The sequence below is a fragment of the Acanthopagrus latus genome, chromosome 2, assembly GCF_904848185.1.
Source record: "Acanthopagrus latus isolate v.2019 chromosome 2, fAcaLat1.1, whole genome shotgun sequence".
Taxonomy (NCBI): Eukaryota; Metazoa; Chordata; class Actinopteri; order Spariformes; family Sparidae; genus Acanthopagrus; species Acanthopagrus latus.
Window position 1 is genome coordinate 12,224,769 of NC_051040.1, and position 19,499 is coordinate 12,244,267.

At 44.7% G+C, this 19,499-nt stretch overlaps 1 protein-coding gene across 2 annotated transcripts in view; it reads left to right on the top strand.

The window, feature by feature from the left end:
• schip1 (schwannomin interacting protein 1) overlaps positions 1-19,499 on the top strand; it is a 233,451-nt gene that overhangs the window by 63,250 nt on the left and 150,702 nt on the right. For both annotated transcript variants that reach the window (XM_037083804.1, XM_037083815.1), the window contains exons 6-8: positions 6,272-6,336; positions 6,618-6,689; positions 7,757-7,892. In XM_037083804.1, coding sequence (XP_036939699.1) covers positions 6,272-6,336; positions 6,618-6,689; positions 7,757-7,892 — 273 coding nt within the window. The remainder of the gene's footprint in view (positions 1-6,271; positions 6,337-6,617; positions 6,690-7,756; positions 7,893-19,499) is intronic.

Genomic DNA, 19,499 nt, shown 5'->3' on the forward strand with positions numbered 1-19,499 from the left:
AATGCGAGAATGCATCGTGATACGTGGCAGGCGCTGAAGGAGAAGATAGCAACCTTAGAGAGCAACAGAGTTTGTAACATATAGCGCAACAATGAGGGGAACCAGATTATGACTTTCTGTTTTGATAGGCTCTGAGGATGTGTGTCTCGTCTCTTCGTCTGTCACTCTGTCCCATGAGTTGAGTTAAGGGGGCATTTAGAGGAGCAGGAGAGCTATTTAAATCATGTGTGCGAGTGTTAGTATGTGTGTCGGCATCAGTTGGAGGTGCAGGAGGACAGATTTACACCCCATGTACAGGAGAGATGAAGGCCGTTTCCCAGGCAGGCCATTCCTCTCTTTTTTTTCTGTTTCTCTGGCTCGGCTCGGCTGGCTGGCGCCGGTCCAGTTTAATTTCTTCCGAGCCCACGGGCCTGTTCTTTCACCTCCGCATCCCTTCCTTTTCCCCGCCGCCAACAAAGAGCCCACTTTCATATTCTCTTCCTCTTCAACTCCCTCACCGACTCTCAGCCGAATCAGCCTCTCCGCAAAGTGCCGTATCTTTATCTTCCTCCTGCCCTTTGTCCCCCGCAGCTGAGGTATCTAACCTTTCGGAGCGTCAATCACTCGGCCCCGCCCTTCTCCGTCTCCCGTGTTGTCTGTCCTCAATAACACGGCCATTTTCTTTCCCCCCTTTCTCCGCAAGCTAGATGGGTCTCACAAGTTGATCCTGCTGTGAGGAGCGTGTTGTTTTTGTTGCTTCTTTCGAGTCGTCTCGGGCTAAGTCCTTCTTGATAGGCCCATTAATGGAAAAATGTGATGTGCAGCCAGCTTTTAAAGCATTGTATTAACAAGACAATAAGAGAGGAGCGACACCACACACCAAACTGTGCGACAATAAAAAACGAATGATAAAAGCAACTATGAGGCAGTAAAAACAATAACACTGTAAGATATAAAAAACAATAAGCAGTATAAAAAGCCTGGTATCATATCAGAAGTGAGGCGGCGTGAAGTGCAAATAAAAAGCAGAGCGGGCTGTTTCTTTAAGTCCGCGTTCAGCATATCGATAGATATACGATATATATACAAAGCCAGCCTCCGAGGGGATCAGGCCGGGGCTGTGGTTTTAGTATCCTTGAGGTCGTGTTCAGGCACCTCACCTCACCAAAATCACTGATGTTCTGTAGATGGGTGTCAGTAACTGCTGTGGAGCCTTGCTGTCCTGAGCCGTGCACAGATCATGCCACTGTGTGATGTTTCCAGCCAGGATGCTTTCAAGCACTCCTCTTTCAAATTTAACAAGAAGTCCGCCCTCTTAAGTTTCCAAAGGTGCATGAAACTTTAATCAGTAGAGGAAGATGACCGACATTTTTATGCCTAAACAAAGTAAATGAACAACCTCTCTTTGTTTTCATGACTGAATAAACAAACTGACGTTGAAAGACAACACAGTTTCATAATGTTTCATTTGTTTATACTTGGCGGACCCTGCCACCTTTCTAGCTTCAAACAGTGTTCTTTGCACCTTATTTTCCTCTTGAGAACAGTTTGTTTATTCACTTATGTAAAAAAAACCAAAATGATAATTTTTTCTTCAAGACGACACAGAGCTCCTTTAAGTGGCCGGGTTTCAACACCTCAACAAACAAATCAACAGTCAGCTTCTCGGTTTGGTCGACACTGAGCGGTAGGTTTCTCTCAGTGCAGCACACTGCAAGACTGTTGATTTCCTCCTGATATGAATAATAAATAAGGCGGGCCCAAAAATGCCTCTTTTTCTGTTTATGTTAAGCCTTTTTAAGCCTGTGTAAGCAACATGGGCTAAATTCAATTATAACCGGGCAGAGGCAGACTTGTGTTTTGATATAATTCAGCCGGAATGCCACTTCTCCTGGCCCTTTTGTGCTCCGGCATTATTGCTTCGAGAAAATTGCACCAGCGATCCGCCAGCAAGCCTGGACTGCAGCGGTTTTATGACGTGAATTGAGGTGGAAGTCAGGAGGCAGAAGTCGGGAGCTTTGGTAGTATATCTTCCCGACCCTGCACGCCCTCTAACACTGCACCTACTGCATCTTTCCCTCCGATAACAAGGAAGACCTCGGTCCACGGGGCTCAGTACATTTCCCAGCGTGTGATCAAATAATCATTTTCTCCTTTTCCATCTCTCTTAAGTCTTTGCTGTTCTCTTCTCATTGCCTCACACTTATTTCATTTCCATTTAGTGCTCAGAAAAGTGGCGTTAAGGGAAAAAGATTGATGATAAAGGTGTAGATAGAAAGTGAGAGAAGCGGGGTGGGTGACAGCAGAGGGCTCGTGGTCTGTATTGGGCTGTCAGTGGCTCTATTTCCTCTGTTGTTGTATAGTGCATGCAGGTTCAAGGTCTCTTCCCCATCAGCATCTCTCTCTCTCTTCCTCCCTGCCTCCTTCTCCCTCCACTCTGCCTGACTCCACCATAAATTCACCAACACACTTATTTGCACACGCACACACACACACATGCACACACCAATCAATACAAGCCTGCTTGGCACTGCCAAAGCCCAAAATGACTATAGATTTTCCGTCGTCTCTGCCACTAAATTATGCAAACCTCTGGTTTATGTTCCGGTACTTTTTTGGCATTCCTACTCCAGACACAGGATGGGGTTTTCCACCGAGGCCGGGATGGAAGGATTCAGCCGTGGATTGCAGAAGGAGAGGCTTTTCAGACAGGGTCAAACTTTGTGTTTTTGATTCTTGTTTTTGATACATAAATAATTGTAAACTGTATACAGGTATAGATTTTGAGATCAATGCCTGTGTATTAAGATGGTTGTAAATGTCCTGCTGAAGTCAGGGTTTCGTTTAAGTGGTGAATAATGTGCTCCGGATATCAGTGTGGCAATATCTGTATCTGCACACACAGCTCACACACGAACCTGATCAATAATTTAAACAAGCGATGCAAAGTCAGGAAAAAAGCAGGTACAGTAAAGTTTTTATCCTCAAAGTGCCTTTTCATGAAATTCCAGGTTGAATAAAGTCTTAAGGGTGCGATATGTAACCCACAGGGATTGCATGTCGACTTAGTAACCAGTAACTGCTGACAACTATGGCTGCCCTTAGCTAGTAAGCTCACTTAGCCAAACAGCTAGCAGTTCAGTGCTGGAGCTCGGGGACCAAGGGAGTGTTTGTGTTTACAACGCATGCACAGGCGCTTTGGACCAGGACGGGCCGTGGCTATCAGGTTAGCGAGCTAACTTCTGCAACACCATACAGTTCAATCACTATTGCTACTTATTTACATTTTGTTCATAATCTTAGTTATTTTTTTCAATGCTTACAACTAGAATTCTTATGTATTTTCCCTTTAAAGGTACAATATGTCAGAAGTTTTGTTTAAAAAGTAAAGAATATTGCTAGAGTTAACGAGAGCATGCGAAGAAGTGGGAATTCTGGCGTTGTGCCACAGACATCAGTGTAATAGGTTGCAGAGATACAGTACCTACTGAAGTCAGCATGTTTACCAGCTAGCCCCAGCCCGTCCTTTTCGGGTGATACCACTCCATGCTTCCAGTCCGGACTGCTAGCTGCATGGCTAACTGAGCTAACCAGCTAAACAGGAGAGAGCGGTCACTCTGGCGATATGCTGCCCCCGATCTGTTTGCTGTATGAAGTGGTGGCCAATTGGAAGCGGTGGCCAGTTGTTACATATTGCACCTTTAAATCCAACTTGCGTCAGGTGACAAGTATGTATTTTAAAATACATTAAAGGAAGATAAAAGGGCACGTTTTCTGTCGTGACATTCTCTCATGTGGGCCAAATCTGTCCCAAACAGAATTATTTTTCATTTCACTAGAGTCTGACATTATCCCCTTCTTGATGTTGCACCAAAATATTTTTCAGAAATGTCATCAATGGAATCCTCTCTATTTATCTACAAAGATAATCCTAATTGCAGCACAAATGTCAACAGACAATTATTCAGGCTTAGCGATCAAAGTACAAGACGCGTTAATGCTATTATCAAAATGTTGTTTTTTATGCTCAAATGTACTGTAATGTTGCTGTTTCACACCGTGTCATTGCAATCAAGATCGAGCATCATCTCCGTTTGATCTAACTTGTCGGTGCGTCGCCCGTTTTGAAGGGAGCGCAGAATGAGAGGCTGAGCAGGGAGAGGATGATACTTTTAGCCGAGCTGTTAATAGAGAGGGGCCGGTTTATAAATGGAGATGCTCCTGTGTGTGAGGTCGTGCTCGTGTGTGCGTGAATGTGTGAAGCCTTTAAAAGCACTTATACATGTTTTTCCCCGTGCAAATTTGTTTACTTGGTGTGTGTGTATGTGTGTGTGTGTCTGTGCATGTGCCTGCTTGGAAGTGTCTGTGTGTGCGCTTGTTCCTGAGGTGGGTTAATAGTTTGCCTGGCGAGGCACCGTGGCAGGGGCCATCAGTAACTCCAAGGGGAAATTGAAATGATCGTCTCATTCAGTCCGGCAGCAACTCCATTACCAAGAACCAAACAATCACACAGACCGACACACACACACACACACACACACACACACACACACACACACACTCTTTCACTCGTTGTCTCTTTCACTACCTGAGTCTTCGTTCTGCATCTCCCTGACTTGAAGTTATTTTTGTGTCTTTTCAAGTTCATTCTTCTTTTCTTCAGTTCTCTCTCTTTTTCATCCTCCTCTGACTTGCTCCTGCCTATCTCCAAATTCCCCAATGGCACTTTTTTTGGGGGGAGGCTGTTTAAAAAAAGGCGTCTGACTGGATGTGCGTACGTGTGAGAGTGATGGACCGCACTGTACCCGGAAAGAGACAGCTTTCCATCCAGGATTGAATTAAGATGGATTTTTCTTGGAAAGGGCCGAGGTGACATTGACTCTCGAAAAAGCGGAAGAGTCCGGGCTGTGCTGAATCTACAGTAAAGATGTAATGTAATTTTTTCTTTTCTTTCGGGGGGAGAAAGTGAGAATGAAGGCGAAGACAGACAGAAAAGAGATGAAAAACAGCACCTTGAAGCGCTCATTGATCACTAGTCAAAGTCCTTGATTCTGTCTAATGAGCTGCTTGTTCTGTCTTGGAGGGAGAGTAATGAGAAAACAACACTGCCTGCCACAGTGGAATTGGACACAGAGCCAAACAAGATAGAGCATTTTATTAAAAGAAGAGAAAAACAGACATGACGCTGGTGGGGTTTTTTTTGTTTTGTTTTTTCCGGACAGCGACTTTCCCGCTCAGCCAAAATTCAGCGAGACAGTGTTTGAGTTAGATACATACGGTATGTATGTGCTCATTTACACTTCTAAAGGGTACGTTTCATAGTTGTTAAGGGGGAAGCTTATATATTGCTATATATTGAGTATTAAACACCTAAACGCCAAGCAGCCACTGCAGTGCAGCCATTATTCTTAGTGTGGTCGTTCATCTAATGGACGCAATATATTTCTTAGTGTGACTCACTTTATAGGCCAATCTGCCATCTAATAGATGTAATATATTCTTCCATGCATACTTCATTATGCGGTAATGGAGCAATCAAACAAGAAGTCAAATAAAGGTGGGGGGATTTTTGCAGGTTTCACTGTAAACACACACACACACACACACACACACACAAACAAAAACACTGTAGCTGCTTAGTGCCCTGATGCGACCCCCTTGGCTCATCAGGAGGAACTGCTCCACTTAAACTTTGTTGCTCCCTTGTAATTGAATTAGTCTGCTCAATTATGTAGAGGCAGGCCTGTCCTCATTACACAGCACTATTAAAGCTGGAGGATGGAGCCGAGGGGGAGGAGAGCAGCAGGCGAAGTCGTTTTAGCAAAAGTGTAAAGTTTCATCGCCGTAATCTCCCGACGTGTCCGCCGCATCTGTGCAACAACTGTGCCGCGGTTCATGAATTATGTCCCGCTGCATCTTCTCCCAGCCTCGCCCGTCTCTCCCCGTGTTTGACTTTCCTCTCAGCGCTTCTGGGCCAAATGCCTTTAAAAAAAAACGCTGAGCCAGCACTTTGGCTGACTTCTTCCAACGCTTACTTCAGTAACTCCACAGGAAAAACATCTAACTGAGCCAGAATGCTGCCAAACCACTTGCTGCGGGGGTCCCTGAGCTCAGCACAATGATCACACATCTGCCAAGCATTCATTCATATACACGCACACACACACACACACACACACACACAGACTGTAGGGATCTCCTCTTACAGGCCTCTGCACCAAGGCCACATGTGTGAGTGGTCATGTTTTCTTATTTCTGTCTCTTTGTCTCTCTATCCGTCTCTCATATTCAGGAGCAGCTGAAGAGCCTCCAGAGCGGCTTCAAGCATGTTAATGAAGGAGGTTTCCAGCTGCAGAGGTGGGTTTACGCACACACACACACACACGTACAGATGCACACACACACATACAATAAACACAACGCACAGACAGAATGAGCAGCCTGCTCTTCCTGTGTTCCTGTGAAAGCCCATTTCCCTGCAGATGTCACCCAGCCATCGCTGTTTAATTACTGATAACCCAGACTCAGATTGGACTTACTTGCGTGTGTGGGTGCGTGTGTGTGTGTGTGTGTGTGTGTGTGTGTGTGTGTGTCCTCTGAATGTCCCCTACACCCCTTTCCCTTCTCTCCCGGCTCAGTAATCATCTGACCATGGACCTCGACAACAACATCAATATCAACGTGCCGCCCGATGAGACCAAGGTGTTGATGTGAGTATATCTTCTATCTGCAGCTGAAGAGGAGCAACTGAGGACTCCAATTTTGCTTTTAATAAAGTTTTTCTAATGAAACAAAAATCCAGCTCTCTGGATACCTAATTCCTCTGAACTGGTAGATTCAATATCCCCTCATGAAGTAGGAAAGATGAATCCGACTGCAGGATAATTATCAGGATGGGAGTAAAGAATAAGATACCTCTCAATTAATGGGGACTTTGCTCCAGTCTTCACTTTTCACTTATGAAATACTCTTTTATTCTTTTAAAGGTTAATCAAATGAAACATTATGAGGTCATAATTGAATTGAATTATAAAGGAACTGATATACTTTGCCTTAAAGATATAATATGTAAGATCTTCTTTCATTCGGTCACCTGTTGCTATAACTTCAGGGATGAACATGACTTAACATAACATGGGCAAAACTTTAAAAGATTCACCTCATCTAAGATTGTTTGGGGTTAGAGTTAGGATCACCTTGCGTCACTCGTGAGACTTTTACACAGGATCATTTGTGATTGTTTACGTTTATTCGCCCCAAACAGTCAGGCATGCACAGAGGGTGTGTGTATCTTGAATTCAGGCCAACCTCTGACCAAACCATTTCATTTTCTTCCTTTTTTTGGCACAGTAACCTCTAAAAGATCACAAAGTGATGTGTCACCTTTGTCAGCACTCATTTATCCTGCGGAGGAAGTGGGCATTAAAGTGACAAAGTAACAGAGGAGAGAAGTGCATCATCTGATCTAGACTAGAGTTCATGGTTAATGCAAAGACTAACCAGAGCTACACTCTGTTCATGGAGAAAGGATATTTATCCTCCGGCTCCACTTGGCAGTTTTAATCCCCGGAGTTAAAAAGTAATCTCGGCGTTCAAAGTAAATCAATCCGGGTGATTATTCCTCCGAAAAGGTCTGGCTCCCGACAGCATCTTTTTGTTGTGTTTTGCTAGAGAGCCTCCTAGTGGCAGAAAATGTTGTCCTTTTTGTTAACATGAAAGCAATTAAGGAATGCTTCACAACTGAAGCCTTGTGCTTACATGTCGTCTCTACATGCAGTATCCAGCGGGCCTGGCGCGACTTCCTCCAGAGACAGGAAGCGGAGAAGAGGAGCCCCTCCCCGCCCTCCCTCTCCTCCTCTGACAAGATGAGCATGTCGATCAGCATGACGACCCTGTCGGACGGCAGCACCCCGGTAAGTCAGACGTGTTCCCCGTCACAAATTGGTAGGCGATGGAACGCTGTGACTGATGAGTGTCTCAGGAGGAGGGTGTGTGTCTTTGCTCGGACGGTCGACAAGACAGGACACGTGCAGGGATATTTTAGGGTTTTTGAGGCTTGCGTTGTAAGTATGAAACACGTTAAGATGCTGAAGTTTGGTAGTTTCATGCTGCTTCATGTGGTGAATCTGGGACAATGTGTGTAGTGCCACTCGTGTCCAGAAGAGGGCATCATCTCTCAGAGGATTTCTTCAGAATGCAGACTCACAGCAGAGAGTAAATATACAAGGATTTGGTCTGATACACACACACACTCTCTCTGAGCAGCAGCACACTGAGAATTGAAATCAGTGATAACAGCTATTCTCATTCAGCACATCTTCCCTTCATTTAACCAGACCACAATAAAATCCCCAGGATTTTCTCCGCTGCGTCTGTTCTGGTCATTATGATTCTATACCGGCGTCGACCGCAGCCTACTGGCTGAATAGCAAGCGTGTGTACACTTCTCTGCTAATCTCTGAGCCCGAAGTCAACACACAGGTTAAATCTCGGAGACGGCTGGGAGAGCTGAGCGTATGAGCACACTTAGGTGGTACTTGTCCACTCAATTGCTACAGAGAAAAGCTTATACGCAGAGGAAGACTGTTTGATTTCGATTCTTGTGGATAAAAAGGGGGGGTCAGGAGCGAAGAGAATCCAGAGTGGTGAGCGACTGGAATAAATGTGCACTCTCTCCGGAAGCTTTACGGTAAGGCGTGATGTGAGTAGCTGACGGTGAGGCCGAGGAGGTTATGGAGCGCACGCAGTAAACATCAGGGGGGTGTTTGGGGTCCTCTGGGATGGCTGGGAAATGCTTAGCTCGGTGTCTGAGACCTTCTGACAAAAGCAGATGATCATCACTGAGAGAAAGTGTGTGTGTGTGTGTGTGTGTGTGTGTGTGTGTGTGTGTGTGTGTCTGTGTGTGCATTAGCTCCCCGAGGTCAAGATAGAGGAAAAACAGATGTTGGTTTCACTGGTTGAATGTGCTGATGCTGGAGATCTGCTCTCCTCTGTGGGAAACTCAGCTTCTCCTCTCGTATGAGCTCAGGATTCCTTTATTTTTTTTTTCTTTTGCTGATGTTAACCCAGTCGATCGGTCCACATGATACCTGCTGTTTCGTCTTAACTGTCTGACGTCATACACTTTCTCTCTCTGTGCCTCTTTTCCTTAAGGTCGTGCATTTGCTTGATGTGGCAGCTGCACTGTGTCTCAATTTCTGTCAGTGTGGTGTCCGTCGACCCAACGACACTATTCTCAATAGTCCATACTTTCATGGATGCATGCACACCCGCGTACGCCTCTGTCTCTAAGTGATTGCATTTGTAACCTTTGTGCCCGTGACATCAGTCTTTGACAAAACCTTACTGCATGAGGGCGAGCGCGCCTGTGTGCGTGCCCACGTCAGCGCACGACTGAGATGCCGTTTGATATGCGACTCTTCGCCGTGTAAATGATCTTTCACACTTTCAACTTAGCTCTTAAACTCTCCGTCAGGGCGATCCGGCGGAAATAGAGCGGCCCTGGATATCTCTCTTTATGATCGATCCCTCCGCTCCATAGCAACACCGCAGATGGAGGCAGAAATTATAGCTTTCATTAAACAGGAACCTAACAAAACTCTGGCTTTTATGCCCAGATATGAATCAGCTGTCTGAATTTTATTGTTTCATAATACTATACCGCATCAACACACAGCACACGGCAGCTCGACCACCTACATACACTCACACACCCACCCACACACACACACACACACGAGGGGGAGAGGGAGCACACGCAGACACCAGAGCGTGGACACACAGGCCACTACAGCTTTAATTTCGGACTGTCTAGATGATAGATGTGTTTTTATAACCGGACATCAATCAATACTGTTTGGGGACCGGCTGAATGTTTTTCTTGCGGGATTGCCACTAAATTACTCGAGAAATGAGGGTGAAAACAAACACCCGGAGAAGATTTAAACCTGTGAAGATGTTTGTTCTGTTAATTCCTTAAAACTTTGAGGTGTATTGGATTTCCGAGTTCAAGTTTTTCTGGTGGATTTTGGGGTGCGGGAGCTGTCCGTGTCTGTGGTGCTGAACTGTGATCGATGATGTAGTAGCAGAGCTTTGACACTAGAGGGAGATCCTGTATCACTGTGGGGGTTTTTGCTCTTCTGGGGGAAATGTGGCAAACACACATGTTGACGTTTTTTAGTGACAGCAACAACCTCAAGATGTGGAAAGTAACATCCCAAGGCATTTGTTGTCTGATGTGTTGTTTTTGAATATTTGAACAAGGGCACAAAAATGGATATTTCTGCTTTTTTTTTTTGGAGTTTTATTCTGGCATTCAATTAACATAAAGCAGTATTGCCCAAAGTGCCATCTGCATTTCAAAGTTGGTCCCTAGTGAGTTTTTTTTTTTTTTAATTACAACAAATCATTGTTTTTGCCCTTTTATTCTTTGTAATGGAAAGTGTTCTTTAAATCTGTAGAATCCCCTTATCATTATTTTTTTTTCATAACCTGTAATCTAATTATTTTTCACAGCAGGCAGAGTGGCACTTTGCGCAGGAGGGCAGTCAGTTAAAGGAACCTGGGAACCTTGTGATTTCTCACCTTCACAACACAATACTTTACAATAAGTGTTTGCTTTAGACACGTGGCAGTTTTTCGGCTTTGGTGCCTCCAGGGGAAAAAAACTTCAGTGCACCCCTGCCACAAGGAATGACTGGGCCTTTTAATCATCCAAATATTCTACCTTAGTGCTTAAAATTTGTTTAAAACTTTGTTTAGTGCCATGTCAGATCAACAAGGGTATGATGAAGGTACAAACTGTGTATTTACTTTGTTTACTTACGAACCATAGGTGTGTGTGTGTGTGTGTGTGTGTGTGTGTGTGTGTGTGTGTGTGTGTGTGTGTGTGTGTGTGTGTGTGTGTGTGTGTGTGTGTGCCTGTTTGCTGGCTGGTGAAGGGCACACAGGGGCAGGTCGGTCCATCTGGCCTGCTAAGGTGCAGTGAGACTGGGCCCGAGCAGAGCAGAGTGGAGCGGCGCCGCCCTCCCCGGTCTGCCAGCTGTCATGTTTCTCCGTCTCTCTGCCCCCTCCATCAACGCTCTCTTAACTTCCCCCTCCTCCCTCCCTCCCTCCCCCCTGTCGTGTCATAGTTTATTTTTGCCTTTGCCTTTTCATATTTAATGTCCCTCCCTCTCTTTTTTTTCTCCTCTCTCTCTGTCTTTCTCTCCTTCTGTTTCAGTGTTTGTCTCTTTATCGCTCACCCACCTACTGTTCTCTTGGCTTTATCAGGTCATGCAGCTGCAGCAGCTATGGAAGCCTGGTAGGAGAGATAAACTAGGTTAGGTAAAGTTTGGGGGAATTTTTTTTTTCTTTTTTTTTTGTATTTTTGTGGCGTTCCTGCATGTCTGCTCAGGTGCATAGAGCAATAGTTTAACCCTCCGAGATAAGCGGCGTTCAGCGGCGTTGCACCGCCTATTCAGCTTCTAGGTTGGCTTCTAGGTGTGCTCTGAGCTGTCCTGAAGTAACCCGGTGACTTCGCCGTGCCCGACTCTAATTCATCACCACACAAAGCGGTAGAACTTCAGCAGATTACTGAGCCAGCGGTGTCAAAGCGTTTAACCCGTCACGTTCACTTTCACCCGTCTAATCCACTGTAGGGTGCAAAATGTTGCCCTGTCAGTGAGCTCGCATCATCTTAATCCTCGCAGTCATTTTCATTCTATTCACTGTACAGGCCAACCTCTCATTACTATAGATGGAAAGGTCACTTATAGTGTAACCCCGAGAAGAATGGTTATTACGCTGAGGCCCGGGCATTTGTTATTGTATGAATGACTCCCCCCTCGGGCGCAGCGTGCCCTCATTCTGTTGTATTTACTGTACATGCACTTCATCGTGGAGGCACCATTCAGCGATAGGTTAGGCGAAGGCGGGGAAGGGAAAGTGCTTTAATGTCACTTTGTGTTTGATATACTTGAGCTTTTTTCAATGTGTATTAGAACAGTTTGTCTACAGTCGAGTCAGGTAATGCTGGGAGAGAAAAAAAGAAAAGTAAATCTAATGTTCTACAGCGAAGTAAACATCCACATGAATCAGCAGCGGATTATTATCATTGCAGGAGTTTTAAAAATGAAGTCAAAGCACCCCCTCTGAGACATGATGTATTATATTAAAAATACATATACAGCGCAGCGATCTGCAGTCCTGCAGTTTCCGTTCGCTTAACGTTGTTACAAGAACCCACAAAAATTATTCTTCATCATCACCACGTCTGCCGTCGAGTCAGTGGCCTAATGCACATTATCCCACCAGACTCTCCGGCTTCTCCTTCCACTGCGGACCAGAACATCCCTGTGATGATTTATGGTAATTATGCAAATGCAACATAAGGCTTTGGAAATTAATGCTAACCCCCACCAGTAGTCTCCTCGTCACTGAAGGATGGGTGTATCTGGAGCCAACGCTCTCGCAATCCTGTTACTGTAATACCGACGACAATGCAAAAAAAAAAAAAGAGAAAAGGCCTAGGTCAGCCGATTTAAGGATTCCCAAGAATTAGTTTAGCTTTATTGGAGCCTCATGGAGGCAATTCACGTGTTTAATCATTCCTCTTCATTCATTAGGTGCAAATTGATTGAAGAGGCAGCCTACACATGGCTTTTTACTCTTTCTCATTTCTCGGGAGGGAGTGATGCTGGACCTGTAGGCCGCAGATTTAATTTGACATGATCCCTCTTGTCATAATCTCCCACCTAGATAAGATGTACTGTACGGCAGCGGTGCGGGCGTGGGTGTGCTGGGTCTCTGCAGGGTCTGAGGTGGGCCGGGTATGAGTGACAAGCCTGGCAGGTTGCGAGGAGACCGCTGTGACACAGCAGCCGAGGTATTGATTGACAGAATCATTAGTGACCTCTCACCGCTCCATCACCACCTTGTGTGGAGGAGAGTCCGCCTGTAAAGTAGCAGCTACTGAATTTACATCCTCTCGTGACCGCAACCAACCAAACAAACCCACAGAACAACGTTGTTCTTTTCTCTCTGTGCGCTCTTGGTTTCTCTGTAAATGCTTTAACGCCCTCCAGACATGTGAAGGACGTTCATATGACTTCTATAATTATGTATTAGAGAGAAGGAGCCTTCTGTGCTGTAATATCTGATGGGGGGCAGCAAGGCCTGACTCGCTGCTAATCACCTGCCAGCGGCATGTCAAGTCCAACATGGGCCCTTTCACACCTGGGACACGTTGTGTCAAACCCTCTCTGAGGTGTGTAATACGCATTATGTCCCTGTGACATGCTGGACGTGATGTGTGTGGATGTGATGGAGAGAATGGGGGCTGGACCTAAATGCACAGCGAGTCTTAATTAGTCAAAGCCCGGAGCATGTTCTAGAAAAGCCGGATGAAAGTGTGTCAGTTCTAAAAACTGTGTTTATATGCATTAGATTCTGCTACGACTGTGTGTGCCATATGTTTGTAGGACAGTTGTGTTCGTTTTTTTCCTTCGCGATTTCATTTATCCTAGAAAGCAGCGACACAGTTAACATCCCAGTCGCCAGAACAAATGTTAGCTGTGCTTCTTTTCTGGTTAGGTTTAGAAAAAAAAATCATGGTTTGGCGTAAAATAGTCTTTGTTTTGGTTGCTATGTTCACGAATGCAGATGTTTTGACTGGATGTGGAAAAACAGCTGGTTTCGGTCACCAGAAAAAAAAAAAGATGCAAACATCCCCAGCTGTCCTTACAAACACTGCAGTCAGCTGTTTGCCAGCCGTGTTGGCTTGTAATAACTAAAAATTGTGATATGCGAACTTTTCCAACAAATTTCAACCTTGGAGGTTTTTGTGGCTGTACAGAAACGTGAACTGCCAACATCATATCCTGGCATTAGGGCTGACAAATAATCCTCAGAGATCACAGTGAAAGGGAAATACATTTTTGCACGGTGCAGAATCAAGCAAATAAAGAATAAACAAGTAAAATCATGACAATAACACTCATATTTAAAAACTTGCCAGATATCAAGTGAATATATAAAGTAACTTAATTAACAACATTCACTGAAAGCACAGTTTCACAGTCTTCACTCTTTTGGTCTTTGCTGAAGTTGTAGCCCCATGTCTTGCTTGAAAACCTGCAAATGTACATTTATGAGTGACAAACTTTGCATCAAATACAAACGAGGCTGATTAGAAAGTATGGAGAAGTTGTTTTCAGCTCAGGGTGACGTCATGTTGCATTTGTATTATCTGGGAGAATCCACAGGGGGTCACTGTTCTGCTTCTCTGGGGCAGACTGGCCTTGATAGCAGGGTGTAGTCCAGGTCCAGCACCACCCTGGGTCAAAAATGGATCCAAGATCTTTTGTCTACAGCGTATTCCTGGACGTCAATACGGTATCAAGCTGGATTTAAAAGCATGACGCGTGCAGATTCAGAGCGCCCGCTTCCAAATTGCTGGAAGCGCAGGGACCCTTGATGTTGTTGTGTAGAGGACACTCGCAGTCAGCAAACACCTCCTCTGATAATGCGAGTCGAGGGCCTCCTCCGTCAAAGATAATAACCCATTATCAACATATTTGTGATTAAACGAGAGGTGAGCTGCTGTTTCATTTTTCAGCGGTTCATCTCTCTCTCTCTCGCTGTCTCTCTCTCTCTCTCCCTGTGCCTCCATATTTTCCGTCCTCTGCCTCTTCTCCTTGAGCCTTTTAATTTCACGACACTTCAATTAAATATTAAAGTGTTTCCATTACGTCAGACTCGTGAACAAGCTGCTGGGTTTTTCCAAGCCTGCCTTCTATGTATAAAATTCCATATTTCCCTTGTTTTTATTTATTTATTTATTTATTTTTTGGTTTTATTTCTGTCTCAGTTTCAACCTGCTCTACTGAGATGGCATGTGAACAAATTTATTTTCGCAGAATGTGCAGAAAGGAGACGGTAGCCAGAGACAATGACGGGAGCGATGAATCCAGTGCCCGGCCGCACCGACGATACAACATGCAACGTGTCTTAGAAATTACACATCGTGTGGTCTCACAGCAAGTCACCAGTATAAAAGAGAGACCACTTATTGTTGTTGGTTGATTTAAATATATTTCCTTGTAAGGAGTTTTTGATATTTTTGTTTTTCAGTGTGCGTCACCCCCCCCCCCAAAAAAAAAACAGACATCACTTAAATAATGAATGCAAATGGAAATCTGTGTTTGGTAGGGAAAATGCAAATATATGACATACTCATTTTACTCACTCGCCGGAGCCCTGAGCTGCTTTGTTCACTTGTTCTTTGAGTAGTTAATGATGGTAAATGGAGTGCATTTATATAGCACTTTTCATCCTTAAGGGACAAAATGCTTCACAGTTTCAGGCGGAGAGGAATGTGCCACCCTTGATAAGTCTAATCATGCCATTATTACCCTGTGATCTCGGAACATTTTATCATAGCAATGCCGAACTTTGAGAAACCGTCGTGCTGCACGTCGGGCTGTGCTGTATGTTAGCATCAGAGCAGCATCGCTCTGTTTCTGATCTTATTCTCTGTCTCCCTGTCTCTCCTTCCCACAACCACCACCCCATTTATCTCATTGATCTCTGCTCGCCCCGGCAACACCGCCCATAATTGATCATTAATGTCTGATTGGGGGACAGTGGTGATATGAAGAGCGGCAGACTGACACAATTACGGATCATCTTAGCTCTGGAATCTATTGATTGGGGCTTTTGCAAGGGGTAATCAAAGCCAGATCAGCCGTGTGCTGCAAAGCGTCGACCTTTGTTCTTCAGACGGTATCAATGTAGGATTTTCTATAAGATCTACAAGTGGATCATTCAGCTGATGGATACGGGACACAATTTGCTCCTGAAAGCTGATAAGCCTGAACTACACTTTAGACTTCATCATAGAGGGACGAAGAGGAGGAACACAGACCATTAAACCAAGACCGTGAAACTTATTTTTATTTCATCTTTTATTATTTGAATTAGTTAGTTTGCATCACTTGTGGTGGCTAGTTAACACAAATGTGCAACATATGGAAACTCTTCTTAGTTACAAAGGCTGCACTTGACCACACGGTAAAGACTACAGCCGACGGCCATCTTGCTCGCACATTCTGCGCCTGTGTGAGAGGAAATTGCCCTCCAAACCACTAGGTGGCAGTAGTCAGTATTTGTCTTAAAAAAAGGGGAAACCGTAGCACTCAGAACAGCAGATACACTGTTATCATGATAAAGCGGCATTTTTTGACACCAGTCACAATTATAGCTGCTTCTAATCGAGTATAAATAAGCGGTAAAAAATAAGGACAAACTAGACTGATGGGGTAAATTCATGAAAACAAAGCTGTACCACTCTTGACAAAGCAAATAAAGGGAATTTTGCTTTTGCGGAATGTCTCACATCCTCTCCCGGTTTTGTCTTATGTGTGAAGAATAATGTACCTTATTATTTCATTTCTTAATTATACTGGTTTAAGTCAGGTAAACATAAATAAATTAATTTTAGTTCATGTAATTATTTTTTCTCAGCTGTTTGATAAAACATCATATTGAATGGATGTACTTTATTTAGAGTAGGAGCTACACATATATATAAATATATATATATATATATATATATATATATATATATATATATATATATATATATATATATATATATATATATATATATATATATATTTATATATATATATATATATTTATATATATATATTTATATATTTATTGGTGGAAAAGCCTGCTTACAATTTAATTGAGTTCATCGCATGGACGACTGGCCTGAGGGGCTTGCTCTTTCTTCTCCTTGTCTCTTCTCCTGCAGTGATTCGCTTAGTCGGACAGCCAGATTGTCAGAGTGATTCCTCTAAGCGACGGGTTCTGCCACCGATTCAGTTTGCTCTGTCGGCTGAAAAGCCGCACGAGGGCCAACTAGTGCCAACAGTGCGGGAGACACCGGGCCACTGATGCTCATCAGCAGCCTGACGTTTGCCAACTAAATGTTATGAATGGATTTTAAATGAAAATTTGCACACAGGATGGGTTTTAATCAAGTGATAACACAGGCATACTCCTGCAACTGCAATAATAGAGTTGTATGTAATCGACACCATATACTTTTTTGTTTTAATTCGTCATTTGCCATTTTTGTTCAAAAGCAAAAGTTCAAACTTTTGGACCAAAACAACATATTCATCATGTCAGGCGCGAGCTGGCTCAACAATAACAACCAAAGCGTGGCTGTAGCTCATTGACTCTGCAGGCACATTTGTGCTGCCATTAAAATAGTGTTTAAAAACCTCACATGAGTAGAGACGGATATAAAAGTGCTTCTTGTTTCTGTGAAACGAGCGCTGCCTCCGCGACACCAGTGCCAGGGTCACACACACTCACCCGGGCTCATGGGAGGCGAGGAGCTCCGGGAAGCTGCTCTGCCACTGATTTGTGTGTGACGAGGTTTTGCACACACCGCACACCTCTCGAGCCGTTAGTTGTGTGGGCGTGTGTGTGTGCATGTGTGTGTGTGTGAGACACAGGGTGCAAAGGAACAGCCTGCAGCACTGTGCATATCCAGCCTCATTTACCAGATTCCACCCCTCCATTATCAGCGGGATCATTATCCTCTCTCCTCTCTGCCCTCGCTGCCTCGCTTCTGCTGGGACTCAAGGTGGCACACCAAAACATCGACACGCACGAATCGCTCACTCACACACACACACACACACACACACACACACACACACACACACACACACACACACACATCCAGAACGCTTATCACCCTGCACTCTTTTTTTACATGTGAACCAAAAATATCTGCAAAGTTTTGTTATTTTTTGCCACACTATTCCTGTGGCAGTTAAAGAATGACAAAATGAGGTTAGTGTGGCTGCTTGTGTGTGTGACACCAATAGCTTGCAGGCCGCAGTTGATGCTGCGGAGATATCCAAGATAAGATAGCAGTCTCAACTGTGCCACCAGTAGAATCCCACTCACTCATTGTCTCCCTGTGCATCGCACTGTTGAGCATGATAGAGCGCTGTTTATGTTGCACATCAAGGTCATATATATGTGCTCATGAAAGGACGGGTTCCTCTGTGTGCACAGGCGGGGAAAACAGGAAGTGGAGCATTAACTGCTCTCCCCGGATCTGTGAGTTGGAGTAACCCACATTATTGTTTTACTCTTCCCTTCGCAACGTATTTCTTTCTTTGATTGTGTACACCGCTGCATCATCCCCGCTTCTCGTCAAACTGACAGCCCTCCCCCACTCCGCTGCTGTGATTTCTGCTCGGAGAGCCGTATTTCTGAGAAGTTCGCCGTGTTGTTATTCAACTTGAACAATCCCACTGCTTATTCAGCCCTGTGAGATCCCACTAATAGTCACAGTGGCTGCTGAGGCGTGGAGCAGTAGGTTACACTGAACCGACTCTGGAAATATATTAGACAGCATGCGCGCGTTGTTGTGTACGTGTCCGCGTGCGTTCGGGCGCGTGCGTCTGCTCTCTCGGATGTGACCATCTAAGCTGTGATTTTTATTAAAATACTGAACATGCAGTCTGTTTGAGAAGGCGCGGGAGAGGGAGGACGGGGAATTTTGTTTCGTGGTTTATTGGTTTGGCATTTAGAGCCTGGAGAAATCCCGGGAAGACGAGGAAGGGAGGGGAATGTATCGAACAGAAGGGAGATAAAAAGAGGGGAGAAAGAGCCTATTCTCCTTCCCACTGAGTGGTCTGGTCTCCAGAGGGAAATATACTGATTTGTGATTAATGAAAAGATGGAGAAGAGGCTTTCTTTCTCCCCCCCCTTTCCCTTCTCTCTCTCTCTCTCTCTCTCTCTCTCTGTAGCCTAACTCCCTCACCCAGAAAATCCATCTCGGTAATGATGTCAGTGTGTAGGGAATGATTATGGAGCAGATAAAGAGAGGAATCAGCCAATAAAAGGAGCACAAAAAACATTCTACAGTATTATCATCACACGAGCACTCAGCGAGCGAGTGGAGATAACGTGTTATCGTGAAGTAAACACCTGACCCCTCGCAAAACACAAAGTCACAACCTCCTCCCAGCGCAACTTTCTCCTCCACTTTTACAACAAGTTTGCATAACTTGCATCACCGGCTTTGGCAAATGAGTGAGCTTTAAAGTGAGTGCTACCTCCGCAGGCGTCGCGCCCTCGATGCTGCAGGGATACAGATTAGGTTTCGATGGAAAATAAGAGCGTTTTAAAGGAGTGATACGGATGGAGGGAATGAGGGGGAAAATCCTGAGTTGTGCGGGGCTCCTTCATGCCTCATTAGCGCGGTAAACTGATATCAGCTGTGCTGTCCTTATCGTCACCTCCACCACAGCCGCCTGTCGCACAGAGCACCATCCCTCTGCTCACTTTGGCCCCCTTAATTCGCCTGTGACACACAGAAAGGGCAAAGGGATCAAGGGCTGTGCGTCAGAGAAGTCTGTCTTTCAACTGTAGTTACGAGGAATACGTGTGGCGGGGGGGGGGGGGGGGTGCGGTTAAAAATATATGAAAAAGAGGAGTTGTAAGAT